At 39.7% G+C, this 19,584-nt stretch overlaps 1 protein-coding gene across 1 annotated transcript in view; it reads left to right on the top strand.

Annotated features, from left to right (window-relative positions):
- Positions 1 to 19,584, top strand: part of ncapd3 (non-SMC condensin II complex, subunit D3) — a 97,131-nt gene that overhangs the window by 59,586 nt on the left and 17,961 nt on the right. Inside the window, exons 26-34 of the mRNA XM_061911059.1 lie at positions 103 to 236; positions 1,010 to 1,218; positions 1,303 to 1,413; positions 7,243 to 7,410; positions 8,761 to 8,873; positions 13,493 to 13,560; positions 18,346 to 18,393; positions 18,714 to 18,770; positions 19,183 to 19,225. Of these exons, the coding sequence (XP_061767043.1) occupies positions 103 to 236; positions 1,010 to 1,218; positions 1,303 to 1,413; positions 7,243 to 7,410; positions 8,761 to 8,873; positions 13,493 to 13,560; positions 18,346 to 18,393; positions 18,714 to 18,770; positions 19,183 to 19,225 (951 nt within the window). The remainder of the gene's footprint in view (positions 1 to 102; positions 237 to 1,009; positions 1,219 to 1,302; positions 1,414 to 7,242; positions 7,411 to 8,760; positions 8,874 to 13,492; positions 13,561 to 18,345; positions 18,394 to 18,713; positions 18,771 to 19,182; positions 19,226 to 19,584) is intronic.

Genomic DNA, 19,584 nt, shown 5'->3' with positions numbered 1-19,584 from the left:
GAATGTCATAAAATTAACTGCTAGTTTGCTGCAATCCTTTTATCACAGACTGTTTTTTATCGACAATAGTACAATGTTTTGTCCTCACTTTTTTCCCCTCAGTGATGAAGTCCGGTTCTCCCTAAAAGGGCCTCATCACCGTGAGAAACGCTTTCGGATTTACCGGTTTTTGCTGGAGCACTTTACTGATGCTCAGCGCTTCAACATCACCAACAAGATCAACCAAAATGTATTAGGTGAGCCATAGATTCATGGCCGTCAATGTTGTTTTACTTTGTGAATGTCTACCTGCACCTGTCCATGTGCTTTTTAGTTAGCAACAAAACTCAAAAAGTTGTGGACAGATTTTTATGAACCTTTCAGGAAATGTTCGAAATGGCATAAGGAACTTGTCATTACATCTTGGGTCCGTGCCAGATAATTTCTATAATGGTAACTTCCATTATGTAAAAGCTTCGACTTCTGTATGTCTGTGTGCATGCGTGTGGGGCTCCACTGACAACCAAAAAGTTGTGGGTGATGCAACTTTTAGGAAATGTCAAAAATTCAAAAAGGAATTTGTCGGAGGCTGATCCAAGTCATATTTACTACGTAATCTTACGTTAAAGTTTTGCGTTTAAACGTCTATATGCTCCCCAGTATGCTATCGAAGACAAAGAGTAGATAATTGATAAGAGGGTTCACTCGCTTGTTTAATTCTGTAGCCAAAAAGATATTCGGTACATTTTTATTGAACGTTTGGGAAATGTCATAAATGGGATACAGACAAGTCTTTACATTTTGGGGGTGATCCAGCACACTACCTGGATTCAGGACTTTATTTTACCATTTTTAGGTGGAGCCTGGCGGAAGTTTAATTTCAGATACAGTGGTACCACAGTTTCCGTACACAGAGTTTCCCTATTTTTGTGTTATTCGGTTTTAAAAATTTGAACAGATATTTGTGTCAAATGTTATTTTCTATTTTCTTTTTTTTTACTTACACTTTATTCTGCCCTTCATATTCCAGCCCTTTTCGCAGATGAAGAGCTACGTCTTGATGCAGAGGGTGCTGAAATTTTATCAGAGACCTTCAACATACTGACTCTAAAAGAGATGAAGTTGCAAGTCATGTCTGCTCACCATGGAGGTGCAGCTGTTGAGGAAGCCGAAGAGGAGAATGCGGCCGCTATGGCCAAAGTAGTTATCCAGGCAGCTCAAAATAAAGTGGTGTCTCAGGTAAGTAGGTAATATCACTATCATAGAAACATGAAAATCCTGCTGTCTTGTGAACTTTTTTCTGCTATTCCTTTGGCTCTCAAGGTCAGGAAGAAGGCTTTTATAGAGAACACGGTTCCTCTTATTATCAGCCTGAAGCACTTACTGGAGAGGCAACGCTCTTCTGTCCTCAAAGATCTCATGGTCTACCTCCAGGTTAGTTCGCTGTATTGCATATTTATTTCATCGATTAAAATTTGTATGGACAAGATTACTATATGCTGTCTTTAACAACTAAAAGGAAAAACGACCCTGGATTCCAAACTGTTGGGGGCAGGGAGTATGTTTGGCCGATTATGACAAAAAAATTAACCATGATTATTTTTGATTGATGTTAAAATCACGATTAAAAACACAATTATTAATTAATTTAAAAACATGAGGGTTTTTTTACACCACCTAAACTCAACTATTACTACATTTTAAAAGAACAACAAATATATATTAGTAACAAATAATAAGTAACAAAAGTTACAATTATTTTACCACCATAGTGTGTGCTTTTTTTTTTGGGCAAGAAAAATGACTAAAACGTTTTTTAATAAAACTCAAAGATCCTCACTTTTATTAGTGCAATACATCCTTGGACAATTTTGACCAGTATTTTAGGTCAAAGCCTAATAATTGTCTAAATCAATAAGTGCCTCAAGTACACAACGCACCACGCTATTATTGTGAAGGAGGGAAATGTGGTGTGCTGTTCTCAGCTTGACGAGTAAATAAATGGTAAATGGGTTGTACTTGTACGCTTTTCTACCTTCAAGGTACTCAAAGCGCTTTGACACTACTTCCACATTCACCTATTCACACACACATTCACACACTGATGGAGGGAGCTACCATGCAAGGCGCTAACCAGCACCCATCAGGAGCAAGGGTGAAGTGTCTTGCTCAAGGACACAACGGATGTGACGAGGTTGGTACTAGGTGGGGATTGAACCCGGTACCCTCGGGTTGTGCACGGCCAATTTTTCCCATTGCGCCACGCCTTTTTTAAACACAAATTACAAACCGCGTTTCCATATGAGTTGGAAAAATGTGTTAGATGTAAATATAAACAGAATACATCCATCCATCCATCCATTTTCTACCGCTTATTCCCTTTTTTGGGGTCGCGGGGGGCGCTGGCGCCTATCTCAGCTACAATCGAGCGGAAGGCGGTGTACACCCTGGACAAGTCGCCACCTCATCGCAGGGCCAACACAGATAGACAGACAACATTCACACTCACATTCAAACACTAGGGCCAATTTAGTGTTGCCAATCAACCTATCCCCAGGTGCATGTCTTTGGAAGTGGGAGGAAGCCGGAGTACCCGGAGGGAACCCACGCATTCACGGGGAGAACATGCAAACTCCACACAGAAAGATCCCGAGCCTGGATTTGAACCCAGGACTGCAGGACCTTCGTATTGTGAGGCAGACGCACTAACCCCTCTGCCACCGTGAAGCCCTAAACAGAATACAATGATTTGCAAATCCTTTTCAACCCATATTCAGTTGAATGCATTACAAAGACAAGATATTTGATGTTCAAACTCATAAATGTAATTTTTTTTTGCAAATAATAACTAACTTAGAATTTCATGGCTGCAACATGTGCCAAAGTAGTTGGGAAAGGGCATGTTCACCACTGTGTTACATCACCTTTTCTTTTGACAACACTCGATAAACGTTTGGGAACTGAGGAAACTATTTGTTGAAGCCTTGAAAGTGGAATTCTTTACCATTCTTGCTTGATGTACAGCATAAATTGTTCAACAGTCTGGGGTCTTATTGTCGTATGTTACGCTTCATAATGCGCCACACATTTTCGATGGGAAACATGTCTGGACTGCAGGCAGGCCAAGAAAGTACCCGCACTCTTTTACTACGAAGCCACGCTGTTGTAACACGTGGCTTGGCATTGTTTTGCTGAAATAAGCATGATAACGTTGCTTGGATGACAACATATGTTGCTCCCAAACCTGTATGGACCATTCAGCATTAATGGTGCCTTCACAGATGTGTAAGTTACCCATGCCTTGGGCACTAATACACCCCCGTACCATCACAGATGATGGCTTTTGAACTTTGCGCCTATAACAATCCGGACGGGTATTTTTCTCTTTGTTCCAGAGGACACCACGTCCACAGTTTCCAAATATAATTGGAAATGTGCACTCTTCAGACCACAGAACACTTTTCCACTTTGCATCAGTCCATCTTAGATGAGCTCGGGCCCAGCAAAGCCGGCGGCGTTCCTTTGGGTTGTTGATAAATGGCTTTCGCTTTGCATAGTAGTTTTATCTTGCACTTACAGATGTAGCGACCAACTGTAGTTACTGACAGTGGTTTTATGAAGTGTTCCTGAGCCCATGTGGTGATAGATAGATAGATAGTACTTTATTCATTCCGTCAGGAGAGTTCCTTCAGGAAAATTACAATTTTCAGCACAATCCCATTCAAGATCAGACAAACATTACAGGGAGACAGAACAGGATCGCTGACGGGTCTGCCGGCTTCCAGCGCCCCTTACAAAAAAGATGACATACAGGTAAACAAGAGGGGTGGGGGGGGAAGAAAAAAATAGAAGATTAAAATAAAATTAAAAAATCGGTCTTAGCCTAGGCCCTGGAGTGGGGGTGCAGACTGAGGCCAAGGGAAAAAAAAAACAACAACTCATAGCCATAGTACACATCCCTCTTACATGTGTGTAAGAGGGAAACATCAAACAACAAAGAACACAGAGGACATTAAAGACATTAAAGCAGCAGATACAACCAGACACTTCTACATATAGCTATGAATAAAAAGTAAAATAAACATATCCACTGTGGTGGCCTCTGCGGTGTTCCACGCCATCGTCCGCTGGGGTGGAGGGAGCATGGCCAGAGACAGAAGCAGACCCAACAAAGCAACCAAGACAGCCGACTCCACTCTCGGCCAGTGTCCAGTCCAAATGGATGAGCGAGGATACGTCCAAGGTGACTGAGGTGTCCGACACCTGCCCACCCAGTCAAGACACCGCGAAGCCTCTCCGTCCCAGTAGCTCAGTGCTAGCTCCACAGTCCTGTCCCCTCATCCGCATCTCCTCCACTACATCCAAACAGACTCTGGTGTAGCAGAGACCCTGCAGCTGGTCTCCATGGCCAAAAGGCTCCCGGGAGGCAGATCCAGAAGTCCACAAAAAAAGCACCACAGAGGTCACGAAAGTGCCACCCCTTGTCACACAGTCCCAAAGGGTCCCGGACCAAAATGCAAAAAAATATAATAACACATGAAAACAAGAGGGAAACACAAAAGGGTGACACAAGAGCACAGAGCTCCTGCCTACAGCAGCCACTACAGCAGCGCCATCTTGGGGAAAAAAAAAAAAAAAAAAATATCCTTTACACACACTGATGTCGGTTTTTGATGCAGTACAACCTGAGAGATCAAAGGTCCGTAATATCATCGCTTACGTGCAGTGATTTCTCCAGATTCTCTGTACCTTTTGATGATTTTACGGAGCGTAAATGGTAAAATCCCTGAGAAATGTTCTAAAACTGTTCGACAATTTGATTACAAATTGGTGATCCCCGCCCCATCCTTGTTTGTAAATGACTTAGCATTTCATGGTAACTGTTTTTATACCCAATCTTGGCACCCACCTGTTCTCAATTAGCCTGCACACCTGTGGGATGTTCCAAATAAGTGTTTGATGAGCATTCCTAAACGTTATCAGTATTTATTGCCACCTTTCCCAACTTCTTTGTCACGTGTTGCTGGCATCAAATTCTAAAGTTAATGATTATTTGCAAAAAAAAAATGTTTTTCACTTTTATCATCAAATATGTTGTCTTTGTAGCCTATTCAACTGAATATGGGTTGAAAATGATTTGCATATCATTGTATTCGGTTTATATTTACATCTAACACAATCTCCCAACTCATATGGAAACGGGGTTTATATAATAATAAGAGAACGTCTCTCTAGTGGTCCTGTTTGTACATTGATTATATTGTTCACAATACAAGCAGATTAGATGTGTTGGGAGTGTATGGATTGTTCTTGCTAGCTTTAGCTTCGTAGTTTTGTCGCTGTTACAAGTGACCGCATCAACATTGTTCAGTTTAGGACCTGTTGTGGGGATGAATAAGCGGTACCAGACACATTATTTTCACAAACGTTCCTTTTCGTCACTTGAAAGCATTTTTCCCACATTTATGTCAATTTCCGTAACATTCTGCGTTTATCAGCAGATTCTGTCTGATTGGCCTATTCTGTGACTCCATTATATTTCAACACAGAAATCATGTGCCTTATTTTTTTTTCTCGACTTTATTGATTATTGATTAGGCATACTAATATTGTTTTAAATTAAAAGGAGCAACCATGGTGAGATCCAAAACTTCTAGTAGACGTGTTGTCTTTTCCACTTGTATGCTAACTCATCCCTTTCCTTGCCACAAGCTTAGGAATTTGCATGCATGATGCACATGTCATTATTTTTTTTCCCGATCATTATATTTATTTATATTTATATTAATTATTATATATATTATATATAGTCATCAAAGTAAATGTTATTAATTGTCCAACCATATCGGGGAGGCACACATACTCGCACACTGGCAAGCATACACTGTAGTTGACTGCACGGTTTTCGCTCCTCCATAGTTAAATTTGGGTTTGCAGTCTGTCTTTACTGAGGGAGATGGTGGTGATAATCAATATATAAACACACTCACACAACAAAGATTGTACTGCAGGGCTAGGTATTGGCTAGGACTTTTCGGTACGAAACGTATCACGCTACTTGAGTCCCGATACAATACAGTAGTGATAGGTAAAAATAAAATAAAGTACCGATGATTGTCACACACACACGAGATGTAAGTGTGGCAAAATTATTCTCTGCATTTGACCCATCACCCTTGATCACCCCCTGGGAGGTGAGGGGAGCATAGGGCAACAGCGGTGGCTGCGGCCAGGAATCATTTTTGGTGATTTAACCCCCAATTCCAACCCTTGATGCTGAGTGCCAAGCAGGGAGGTAACGCGTCCCATTTTTTTATAGTATTTGGTATGACTCGGCCTGGGTTTGAACTCACAATCTACCGATCTCAGGGCGTGACGCTGTATTGACACCGCACTGATATTGTTTATCATATTTGCCATCCGCTATGTGGTGGGTTAAATTTTGACCTGCAAATAAAATAAATTATTTTAATTTTTTGTTTGTTTTTCGAAAGAATAGCTGCACGGAAACTCGGCTTATAAGCCATTTAGTAAAAAATAAAATAATGATTTACCGTATTTGGTGCTATAAGATCAAAATGATCCCCTAATACGGAATTTTTCCTTTAGTTCCATTTATAATAATGTAGGTGACGAAAATAGATGTCAAACGTGGCACACCACTCTTCTGACTTCATTTAGTATGAACTGTCACTCGTGAACCGAAAGTAATGCTTCCAGATAAACACAGTTTGGTGCTTTCCAGTCAAATGACAAGGCAGCTAAACTGGTTTTGTTTAGTAGCTCTCCTTGTGTTTCTTATTGTAGTACAGATTGGCCTATCACTACAGTACAATACTGCCATATATTGTGATATCCATAGTTCACTACACATCCATTTATTGCAATTGTATAGAAAGTAGGTCAAGTTCATTCCCACTTGAAAGTAAAAAAGATACCCTCTTCTCCTCCGAACTGTTGACATATTGTACTGCTTCGCTCATTACTAAGCCTGCACAGTGAGGTTGCACTGCAGGGACACTTAGCGGAGTGAAGGTGCATTTTTATTACATATTGTAAATAAATTAAATAAAATTAAACTATTTTATTTTAGTAAAATAACAATGTATGGACAACAATATCCTTAAATTACTTCTGTTGGGATCTGGCGCTATTTATAAAATAAAATGTTTATGTAATAAAGTATTAGGGGAAACACTGACATTGTTATATTTTGTAGAGGGCCACAGGAGCATTTTGTTTGACACACTATGTTTGCAAAAGGTCACAATGCAGGACTACCGTAATGAAGTCAAAGAATTTTTTGCTGGAGATGAGCAACTTGCAGCAGAAGTGGAGTTTGCTCTGAAGGAAGCTGAGAAGCAGAGAGAAATGGAAAAGCAGATGGACAACTGCAGCCTTATGGAAGACCCTCAAATGCCTACTGCTCAGGTTTGAATACACTTAAAGACTTTCTGACATTTAATTCAAAGTACTTAACCAGTAAAGCTAAAGGGTAACACCACTTTTTTTGGGAATTGTGCTTATTTTTCATATGCATTATGAACACTGATGTATTTTTTTAATGCATTCTAACTCATAAATAAGCTTGAACCAAAGTCTGCTTATGATTGTCAATGGGAGATTTTCTATTCTTCCCATAAAGCCCTCTTAATAACCATCCAAAAACCACGAACAATACTCCATTTACATTTTGTGACTTTAATATTAACCAAGTATTAGTGATATTGTTATTATAAGCGCTAACGCAAACAAAGTATTTATAGTGGCGCCGTGCTTACAGAGCGCTAATAGCTGTTGTGGCTCTGTCGACATCCTCGCAGGTAAGCTGATTCCTCGCCTAGGTGTCCGTCAAAGTTTATTCTAGATCATAAATAATTCCTCTTACGATGATAGTAGAAGGATAAAAATATATCCCGACAAGTTGGTCAACTTTGGTATTCAATTTAGACACGGAAATGGTGAGAGACATGAAAAGACACTAGGTTAGCAGACATTGTACAGTAAGTGATATTTTATGTGTGTTGGCTCTCATTAAGTCTGAGTAGAAATCAGTGATGTTGTCAAAGGAAAAAGTAAATTTTGTGTTACATTTTTAAGATTAATGCACCGCCGTATGCTTAAAATGAGCAAAATACATAAATATTAAATGATAATATGAATTTGCCTGTTACCTCATTACATATAAGCAACACAGTTTCATTGTAATGTGTTTGTAAACAAGCGTGAACACATCAAATAAAAATAATTGAAAAATAGAAGCCTGTTGCGGTCCAAATTTATTTGTTGTGGTTTGCCACAAATAAATGAATGTATAAGGGAACAATGATGGAATTCCGTTTTAATGCTTGGCAATATTGCTGGCCAAAGCGAACAATTCCCAAACAATGCCAGAATAGTTCTTATACAAATGTCGCCATGGTAGTCAGTCCAACACAAACTTGTAGTCGCACAACACAGACTAAAATAATACAGTTAACAAACACTTGAACAAAATTCTTAAATGGCATAAGACACGGCATCAGCACGATTCCAGGTAGACAGCATCGCAACCATTTTATTCTATGTGAATTGATACCCGCCAGTACAGTTGGAATGCAGTCAGTGCCTATAAAAGTACAGAGTTCCGTACCCATCTTTGTGTATCGCGTGAAACTTCTGTACCTAACCGAAAAATGCGATTACAAATATAATTACACCCCTCCTTTAAATGATTTGCATTCTCGGTGGTGCTTTGTTGTCCTAAAACTTCCGAGTGTGTGACAACTGAAATTGCTACAGGCTCCGGTCCAAGATTCTCCTATCAAGCCCAGGCTTCTTCTTCCTCTCAACTTTGCCACGCCGCAGCCATCACGTCCAAGTCCTGTGAATGCTCGACTGACACTGACTGAGAAGTATGTTTCCATTATTGCACATTTTACATTTGTTTGTTTTTATATAACATTTCTTTATTAAAGATTGTCTTACAGATTTTTCTTAATTGGTAAAACCAATTATACACTAATTTACACATATTTAGAAACAAGACATTTTGCATGCATCGGGTTAAAAGCAGCTTTTAAAACTCATGTAATTGTTTAATGTATTGTGATTTACCTTTTAAAAGGGTCGTATCATGATGTTTTTTCTACATTTAAAACTTACTTGTCATCCACGTAACAAAATGGTGATTCTTTGGTCAAAATGTTGCATTGATTATGTTTTACAGACCACTTTTAAGTTGCTTTCTGACCGTCTCTTCAGGATGCGCTGTTTCGTGGGTGGCTCTTTTACGTGGCTCCACTTCAACAGTATCTTCTCTTTGTCATCTTTGTTGTCTAGCTTTTCCATAACGGGTCTACTACGGACACGCTACTTTGTACTATAAATCCCAACAACAGAGGATGCATGTCCATGTACGAGTCAGTCTACCCCACAACAAGAGGACAGATAACAATAAGGAGCTCATTGACTACAGCGTAATACTTCAATGGCGGCCCGTGCAAAGCAGTTTGGGCACATTTTTACCATACAACGTATTTCCTTGAATTGCCGCCGGGGCGCTAATTAATTTGAAACCTCTTCCCACTCCTGCGCTTACCAAAGGCATGCGCTAAAAGTAAGCATGCGCTAATTATTTTAAAACCTCTTCTCACTCCGGCACTTACCAAAGGCATGCAGTAAAAATTTGAGTGTGATGTAAGCTTGGACCTTAAATCCTACTGAATAGCTCTTAATCTTCTTCCCTTTATGCGATTTCACATTACCGGTATTGAAATCAGCCTCCTCCATTTTGAAAATGATGACAGGGGAAGTGTCACTCGTGACGTCACGAGTTTGACCAGGCGGTAATACTAAGCATGCGCTAATTATTTTGCGAAGCGAGTTTGACCCGGCAGTAATTCAAGGCAGGTGCATACTATATGCCTTGCGGCAATACAAGGAAATACGGTATCAGGATATAGGGGGAAGTCATTGTTCCGAAAAACATCACGTGTTGTGCAAATTCCAAATGGGTCCTTTAACAGAAGAATGAATTAAGGCTAAATTAATTTATAAATATCTCCGCCCAGCCTCTACGGTTTATTTTCAAATTTCCCTGACTTATGGAGATCCCAAATACACAATAGCAGGTAAAAGTTGGTTTAGCATAATAGGGACCTTTTGAAGATGAGGATAACATGTAAACTATTATTTTGGAAACTGAATTTAAATTACTATTCTCTTTCTGTGTGATACAGTATGAAACATGAATGACTGAATAGATGCAGTCACCTCCTAAAAAAAAAAAAGGCCCCTGTCATAACTTGTGGCATTAACTTCTACTAATTGAAGAATTGAATTTCAGGGTTTCCATGGGTCATTACAAAGCATTGAAAGTTATTCTGTGTATTTTGCAAAAACTGGCATTATAAACCATTGCATGTGATGTCGAGAGGCATTAAAAAAATCTTACAATTGTAGACCCAGACCGATAATTAGAAAACTTATCGAATGATAAATGAAAATAAACTTAATAACTTTGTCGTCATCGATGAATTGCTAAGTTTGTTTTATTCTTTCTTCGTCTTTGGTTTTCAAACTGGATACAAGAGGTCTTACTCTGCATTGGTGTAAGTACTTGAGCGTGTTTATTCGACCGTGCAATTACACGAAAAGAGTAAGCTTCTTGTCAGTCATCCACAATCTTTGTTTCGGTACGTGTAGGCTGGACCTATTTGCAATCCTCTTCCACACATTTTCCTGTGTGTAGTAGTGGTAGCAACACTCACTTTAATGTTGGAGCTGGAACTAATCATTTTAATGGTTACTTAATGTGCACATTGCCTCAAAACAATGGGATAAGACGTTCACAAAGGTCGGTTGTGAACCCCGCAAATGACGTATCAAGCTGACCAAATATGGCGCAATATTTCAACAAAATTCTAACAATTCGAACATACATGTAAACATGTCTATACATTTTTTCAAAATATGTACATAGATTCTTTTTCTTTATCATTTTCAAGCAGTAATTAAGAAATTAAAATAAAACTACCATTAGGAAAAGAATAGAAAAATAAACGTGAAAGGGATAACATGGTGGGGGCATTGTCAACATGATATCATTTATGTAGTTTGATCGGCGATGATGCATTTATTTTTTTTATAAAGGCTACAAAAGCGCTGTACATACTGAACAAATATATAAACGCACACTTCTGCTTTTGCTCCCATTTTTCATGAGTTGAACTCAAAGATCTAAATCTTTCACTACATACACAGACCTATTTTTCTCAAATATTATTCACTAATTTGTCCAAATCTTTGTTAGTGAGAATTTCATCTTTACCAAGATAATCCATCCCACCTCCCAGGTATGGCATATCAAAATGTTAAACAGAATTATTATTGCACACGTGTGCCTTATGTTGCCCACAATGAAAGGCCATGATGAAATGTGCAGTCTTAGCACACAGCACAATGCCGCAGATGTCGCAAGTTTTGAGGGAGCGCGCAGTTGGTATGTTGACTGCAGGAATGTCCACCAAAGCTGTTGCCTGTTCCTTTCGCTACCGTAACCCGTTTCCAAAGGCAGTACATCCAACTGCCCTCACAACTGCAGACTACGTGTAGTTTCCAGCCCAGGACCTCCACATCCGGCAGGTGCACCTCCATGATCGTCTGAGACCAGCCTTCCCGAGAGCTGCTGCAACAATTGGTTTGCATAATCAAATAATTTCTGCACAAAGTGGGAAAAACCGTCTCAGGGAAGTTCATCTGCATCGTCGTCCTCATTGGAGTCTCACCCTGACTGCTGTTCGTCGTCGTAACCGACTTGAATGGGCAAATGCTCACATATGACGTCGTCTGGCAGGTTGGAGAAGTTTTCTCTTCACAGATGAATCCCGGTGTTAACTGTTCAGGGCAGATGGCAGACAGCGTGTGCGGCATTGTGTGGGAGAGCGGTTTGCTGATGTCAACGTTGTAAATCGATTGGCCCATGGTGGGGGTGGGGTCATGGATAGCAAACTGGCATTTTGAATGCCGTGAAGAGATCCAGAGGTCCAACCTTGTGCCATTCACCCAAGACCATTACCTCATGTTGCAGCATGACAATACACAGCCGGAATTTCTCCACTTCTCGCATTAGCACAGGCTCCCTCCCACAGCGAGGTGACGTTCCACGTCCCAAGAGCTAGCTTATGTAGCCGAGGATCGGATCGCCAAGTGCCCTGCTTTCGGCTGCCGCCCACATTACAAAAAACAAATAGTACAATTTTTAAATCAATTCTAAAACAAATAGGAAGCCAATGCAAGGAAGCAATAATTGGGGTGATGTGCTCCCTTTCTTCGGTTTACGTTAAAAGTCGTGCCACAGAGTTCCGGACTAACTGTAAGCGTAACGTGTATTGTGGCCTTTTCCAGTGTAACGTACATTACAGTTGTGCAGATGATGACCATGAAATGATTAACGTGGACCCCGACTTAAACAAGTTGAAAAACTTATTCGGGTGTTACCATTTAGTGGTCAATTGTACGGAATATGTACTGAACTGTGCAATCTATTAATAAAAGTATCAATCAATCAATCAAAATAAAAGTGTAGATGACCTGTTCAAATTGTTTAAAAAATTAAAAAGATTTGATCTTTGATAAAAGCCAAAGATGACATAAGCTAGATTTAACAACGGTGTTGATATGTTCGTGTGACTTAAAATTGTGTAAGGCTTGATACAACACCCAAGGTTCAGGAGAACATGCAATGTCGCAGCCAAACATGACAGGACTGTGGTCTGAAAATGTTGCATCACCTGCAAATATTTTATGAACAGTAAATCCAAGCACACAAATGAAGGGACATTGATATACATACGACGTGCACGTACATGTAGTAATTATGTTAAACTATACATTTTGTTATAAACTCAAAAAAAGCAATACTATTCTACAGGATAGAAGGTTGGCTCTAATGCTGCTAGCCTAATGCTTACATACAATGCATCAGCTCATTGACAAGCTACTGGAAATTAACAGAGCAAACTTGTACAAACGATGATCAAATGAGATTTGAACAAAACACAAACAACATAAAACAGCAAGTGTATTTATACTTATATTCATGTATTCACCAAACCATGTATAAACAAATACCAATCACTAACTTTATACTCTTCAGTGAGTGTCCTGCACAATGACATATGCGCTTCTGGACTTACTTCGGAAGCCTGTTGCTCAACCTTCTAACTTTTAATTAATTTTAAAACACAGAACGTAGTACATGTTTTGTAGAACATGATTGCACCTGAAGATAAAGTGTTACTTACTAGATCACACAGGCTTAAAACATATATTTTATTTATATATATATATATATATATATATATATATATATATATATATATATATATATATATATATATATATACATATATATAATCTTTATTTCTGGTTCTTAGATTTAATTGTGGCGGATCGCCACAAGTATATGAATATATGTTGAATTTGCCTATGTATGTGAAGTTTCTTAAAAATAATCGTTGTCTTGTTGCAGGCATGTGCATTTTCGTGGAAGATGCAGACCTGAAGAACATTTAGAGTCCATGGATCTGGAAAAAACATGTAAGTTTTTAGTAGCTAAAACCGAAATCCAACTATGAAGTTCTACAATGTCTAGAGTAGGGCTGGGCGATTACATCACCGTGATCGATAAATGTGAATAATTTGAGTTCGATCACGGTTATCAGCTGTTAGCATATATCACCCCGATCAAACATGGTGGAAACGTCTGTTAGAAGAGTACCGCAGGAGTAAACCGAAGGGAAGCAACGATGCTTTGTATAATCCTGCATGGAACATCCATCCATCCTTTTTCTACCGCTTGTCCCTCTCGGGGCCGCGTGGGGGCTAAAGCCTATCCCAGTTGTACTTGGGCGGAAGGGAGGGTACACCCTGGACAAGTCACCACCTCGTCAGAGGGCCAACAGAGACAGACAACAATCACACTCACATTCACACACTAAAGTCAATTTAAAGGGGAACATTATCACCAAACCTATGCAAGCGTCAATATATACCTTGATGTTGCAGAAAAAAGACCATGTATTTTTTTAACCGATTTCCGAACTCTAAATGGGTGAATTTTGGCAAATTAAACGCCTTTCTGTTTATCGGTCTTATGGCGATGACGTCAGAACGTAACGTCACCGAGGTAACACACCCGCCATATTCATTTTCACATTACAAACACGGGGTCTCAGCTCTGTTATTTTCCATTTTTTCGATTATTTTTTGGAACCTTGGAGACATCATGCCTCGTCGGTGTGTTGTCGGAGGGTGTAACAACACTAACAGGGAGGGATTCAAGTTGCACCACTGGCAAGAAATCTGCCGCCAGACCCCCATTGAATGTACCAAAGGGTCTTCACATTTGACCGGCGATGCTAAGACAGACATGGCACAGAGATGTATGGATAACCTGCAGATGCATTTGCAACGATTAAGTCAACGAAATCACAAAGGTGAGTTTTGTTGATGTTGTTGACTTATGTGCTAATCAGACATATTTGGTCAAGGCATGACTGCCAGGTAATTGATGCTAACATGTTACGCTAATCGATGCTAACATGCTATTTACGCTAGCTGTATGTACATTTAAAACTAGATACCCACATTTAAAGCAAAACAAACACTTACCAAGCGACGGATTTAAGTTGCTCCAGTGTCACAAGATGCGAAAGTCCTGATCATTTGGTCCGCACATTTTACCGGCGATGCTAATAAGGCAGCCATGCTATGGGCCACTTCATTAGGTACACCCACGCTATGGCCGGATATCGTCAATAGCTATTCGCTCAATAGCTTCAATTTCTTCTTCAATTTCGTTTTCGCTAGCTGCCTCCATACTCCGACCATCCGTTTCAATACATGCGTAATCTGTTGAATCGCTTAAGCCGCTGAAATCCGAGTCTGAATCCGAGCTAATGTCGCTATATCTTGCTATGGTAACCGCCATGTTGTTTGTATTGGCAGCACTGTGTGACGTCACAGGGAAATGGATAGTGGTTTCGAAGATAGCGAAAATAAGGCACTTTAAAGCTTTATTTAGGGATATTCCGGGACCGGTAAAATTTTGAAAAAAAACTTCAAAAAATACAACAAGCCACTGGGAACTGATTTTTTATTGTTTTTAACCCTTTTGAAATTGTGATAATGTTCCCCTTTAAGTGTTGCCAATCAGCCTATTCTGGGTACATATCTTTGGAATTGGGAGGAAGCCGGAGTATCCAATCCGCCTTTTATTGACCGTGATCCTGCGTGTGTCCGTGAATGTGTGTGTTTGTGTACGTGTGAGTGCACGACAGTGAATGTCTTCCGTTGCTAAAGTCAGGTTCCTCACGATGTAATTAATGTCCAATCAGCGTAGTGCCTCTTTCCCCTCACACAGCCCAGAAGAATAAAGAAAAATGGTTAACAGTAGCAGAGAAGTTAGAGGGAGCATCAACTTTAGTGACAGACTAGGCTACAGCTCACCAGTAATCTTACCCACAATGCGGACTCGCAGGCAGGCATAGAAAGTTATGACTAAACAACTGTATTGGTCCCAAATGGGACAATAAACACAGAAATGTAATCAGAAAAAAAATAACACCTCTGTGTCTAAATATTTTTGAGACAGACTTTTTTGTTTGTTTGTTCTGATTCAACTACTGTGATAAAACATGTACTAAAAACGTTCAAATCATTTTTGAGTCTGTGGATGAAAAAAAATGTTTTGCACACATTATTTTACAGTACCTCAAATTAAAACTGAACTTAAATGTACTTTCCAAAAATATAAGCTACAGCATTGAGTTTTTGATAATTCCACAGTCTGGGTCAAAGCTTGCCGTTTGCCAAACCACCATAGAGAAGCACTTATGTATACATGTAATTAAAGAATACAAATAATAATGTATTATTTTAAAGTGTTGTCTAGTAAATGTTAACTTGAAACAAGTCTAATACACTACTGATACTGTGTTTACTGCAGAATTTGTGATGACGAGCAAAACAACAAAATAACTTTGAGAGGAAGAAAGTTTTTCCGTTACCCTCACAAAACCCCCCTAAAACCAAGTAATGGACCAGAGCGTGGGTTACGAATATTGTTGCATTTCTAGTAAACATTGTCATAGTTGTCAGCTGTTAGCATATACCGGTATTATTACCTTGTGACAATCAAGATCGGATGATATGAAAAAATTAATTGTGAACATTTTTTTGCCTTGTCGCCCAGCCCAAGTCTTGAGATAATTGGAAATGAATCAACACACCTGCAATGTTAACGCAGGACTTGCTAGAAATCGGTGCATATAAACTAGAGGTGGGAGAAATAAGCAATTTTTAGATGCATCGCAATTCGGACATAGACGATTGTACAATCGATTACTAAACGTTGATAATCGATTTATTTATTGTAAGTAAAGTAATGCAGACAGTTCTAAAATTTGTCTGACTGCAGCGAGCCATGTCACAGAGAAATCAGACCATCTCCTTTATTGTAGAATACCTACTGTATGGTCCAGTTTTGTACACATTTTCATTAATTTAATAAATGTGGGAATTCATTTAACTGTTTCTTATTACAAATAAATGGTTGATCGCTTATTTAGTGAAACAAAAATAAATGTAAAACTGCCTCAGTATACATAAATTAAAGATGCATCAATAATCGATTTTTAATAGAATTGTACCTCCTGAATCAAACCGTAAGGTGCCAAACAATTCCCGTGTGTGAGTGTGCGTGCGTGCGTATATTTATAGATTTTTATTTTTATTTTTTTAACTCTATGCATCCCTCTGGCCAGATTGTAGATGTTGACAGGCCGTATCTGGCCCTTGGACCGTAGTTAGGAGACGCCTGATCTAGTCAAGTCTTTTTTAGAGGCCACCACAGTGTGTTTTTTTTTGTTGTTGTTGTTTTACTTTTGTGGCTGTGTGTAGAAGTGGCTGGTTGCATCAGCTCTGCTCTTTTAATGTCCTTTTTATGTTTACCTTTTTATGTTTTTGTGTGCTATGGCTAAGAGTTTTTTTCTTCCTTTGCCTCAGTTTGGACCCCTCTCCAGGGGCCCAGGCATAGACTGAATTTTTTTTCTCACCCTACCGTCCTCCCTGTTTCCCACCAATTTTGTAAGGGGCGATAGAAGTTGGCAGACCCGTCAGCGATCATGTTCTGTCTCCCTGTAATGTTTGTCCGCTCTTGAATGGGATTGTGCTGAAAATGTTAATTTCCCCTCTGGGATTATTAAAGTATTTCTGATTCTGATTCTGATTTTTAACAAAGGTTTACCAGCTGCATTTTTGCAATTTGAAAGCACAACACCAAAAGTTAGTCTGCTGTTCATTATATTTTTCTCAATAAAAATAGTTGCCAATACCTCCTTTAAAAGGAGAGGTGGGACAGGGTTAGTGGGAGAAGAAAAAGCTTTCAGTTTGCTAATCAGGTCAGTAACCAACACGGAACGTTAAAACACATTGTGTGTCCGTGTGCCTTTTAAAATGCGGTGCCTGTTGCTTAGTGACAGCGCCGCCCCCGATGTCCACGCAATGTTGCAGTCTTGTTACGCAAGACAGCATCCAGAGCCTAAAACAACTCCAGGCAAATCTCATCTGTAACCTCACCCTCAGAAATAAAAGAGCCCACCACAGATTCCTTTTGCGCTGCTTTCTCATAGGAAGACAGGTGGATCGGTGCGGCGTCTGCAGTAAGGCTGACCCTGTATCGATGTGTTGTGGTAAAGGAGTTGAGCTGGAAGGCAAAGTTTACCAGTCAATCTACTGGTAAAGAGCTATGGGTTTATGACCGAAAGAACAAGATCACGGTTACAAGCGACCAAAATTTGTTTTTTCCATTGGGTGGCAGGGCTTAGTGATAGGGTGAGAAGCTCTGTCATTTGGGAGGAGCTCAAAGTAAAGCCCCTGCTCCTTCACATTGGGAGGAGCCTGGACGACTCCCTGGGGAGGTGTTTAGGGCACGTCCAACGGGTAGGAGGCCATGGGGAAGACCCAGGACATGTTGGGGCGATTATGTCTCCCGGCTGGCCTGGGAACGCCTCGGGGTCCCCCGGGAGGAGCTGGACAAAGTGGCTGAGCTGGACAAAGTCTTTGCTTCTCTACTTAGGTGGCTCCCCCCGTGACCTGACCTCGGATAGGGAGAAGATGATGAATGGATGGATTGATATCTTGTTGGCTAATTTTCTTGTCCAGGCAACTGTTCAATGATAATATGTCTTGACTTTTGAATAGTTGGAGTGTGCCCCTCGCACCGCCTCCTAAAGCTGAAAACCCAGGGGAAACATTGCGTCTATTAAATAATCCAATAAATAGGTATTCTTTGCTAATGTTGTGTGTTTTCCTTTTTTGCAGTGATGCATGCAGGTGCTGCAAAGAACAGAGCCATCAGCACACCCAGAGGTATATGCACTCTTATAATTGGTTTTAAATCTGTCATATTATTACTTCACAGTTAATGCATACTCACACATACTCCTAAGCCTTTGAATGTCTTGGTGTTTGTAACCACATAATTGGGATTTTGTCATACTATAGGTCTGTATTGGAACTATAATTTTTTTTAATAACAGTGAAGCATCAACCTTTACACCAACTGTATGTTTTACAGTCAATCAAAACCACCAGCATTGAATGTTAAATTACAATATTACTGTACATTTTCTATTACTAGCGCTTTGTCTCTCCACTCTCACCTTGTTTTTTATCATCCTTCAAACCAGATTTTGGAATCAACGTAACGTTTGAGGGTGGATTCAGCGCCATTTACAGTGAAACAAGTATGAACTTAATTTGTCACTCGGGGGTGTTCAAAGTACAGTTTAGAGTTGTTTTTTTTACCTGCAGTTCATTTTGTATTGGCTCCCTGCATGTTTTTAAAGGTAAATAAATAGATATTCCATTAGATATTGTAGTATTTTGTTTAAGTATAGCATAAAGCTAAGATGTTTTGACTAACTTAAGAAGTATACTGACCAAAGGATTGCTTTTTGCATGTTCAATGTGCAAAATGGCCTCCACGTCCTTTAATTCTTCTGTATACTGCCTTTGCTGAAAAATATTTGGGTATTCCTAAATCATGTGACTGAATCTGGTGTATGCATAAACAAGCCGCCTCTTGGGTTGCATTAGTTTACAGTATGTTCACATTTTTGGCCTCGATTTATATGTAAATTGTCTGTGCCTTGACAGGTCATGATGAAGAGATGAGTGTTCTTCATGTCCAGTCAGAACAGTGAGTTGCACCATTTTTTTTAATAACCCATGTTTCGTCTTACACTCCTTTTACGCAATGTATAGTCATGAAATATATGTGTAAATGTATCTATTTAACCATATTTAGCTGGTTTGGACGGCAGGTACTGCCTATATGGGCAGCAACCTCGGAATGCCACAAGCCTTTTGTTGCCTGTGATATTAGGGCCTGGGTTTTAGAGTAGAGGAAGTTGCTCAACGCACTTCTCCCACACTCCATCTCAATTACTCTGGAGAAAATGTAAAAAGTCCCTAGAGATATAGTGGCTCGAAATATAGCTTTGCTTGGTTCTGCATCCCACAGACTTGTAGAACCCTGTTAGAAGGAGGAGTCTCTAA

This window comes from Nerophis ophidion, linkage group LG09 (assembly GCF_033978795.1).
Source record: "Nerophis ophidion isolate RoL-2023_Sa linkage group LG09, RoL_Noph_v1.0, whole genome shotgun sequence".
NCBI classification, from domain to species: Eukaryota; Metazoa; Chordata; class Actinopteri; order Syngnathiformes; family Syngnathidae; genus Nerophis; species Nerophis ophidion.
The sequence above is the reverse complement of the archived record's forward strand: the minus strand, read 5'-3'. Positions and strand labels throughout refer to the sequence as shown.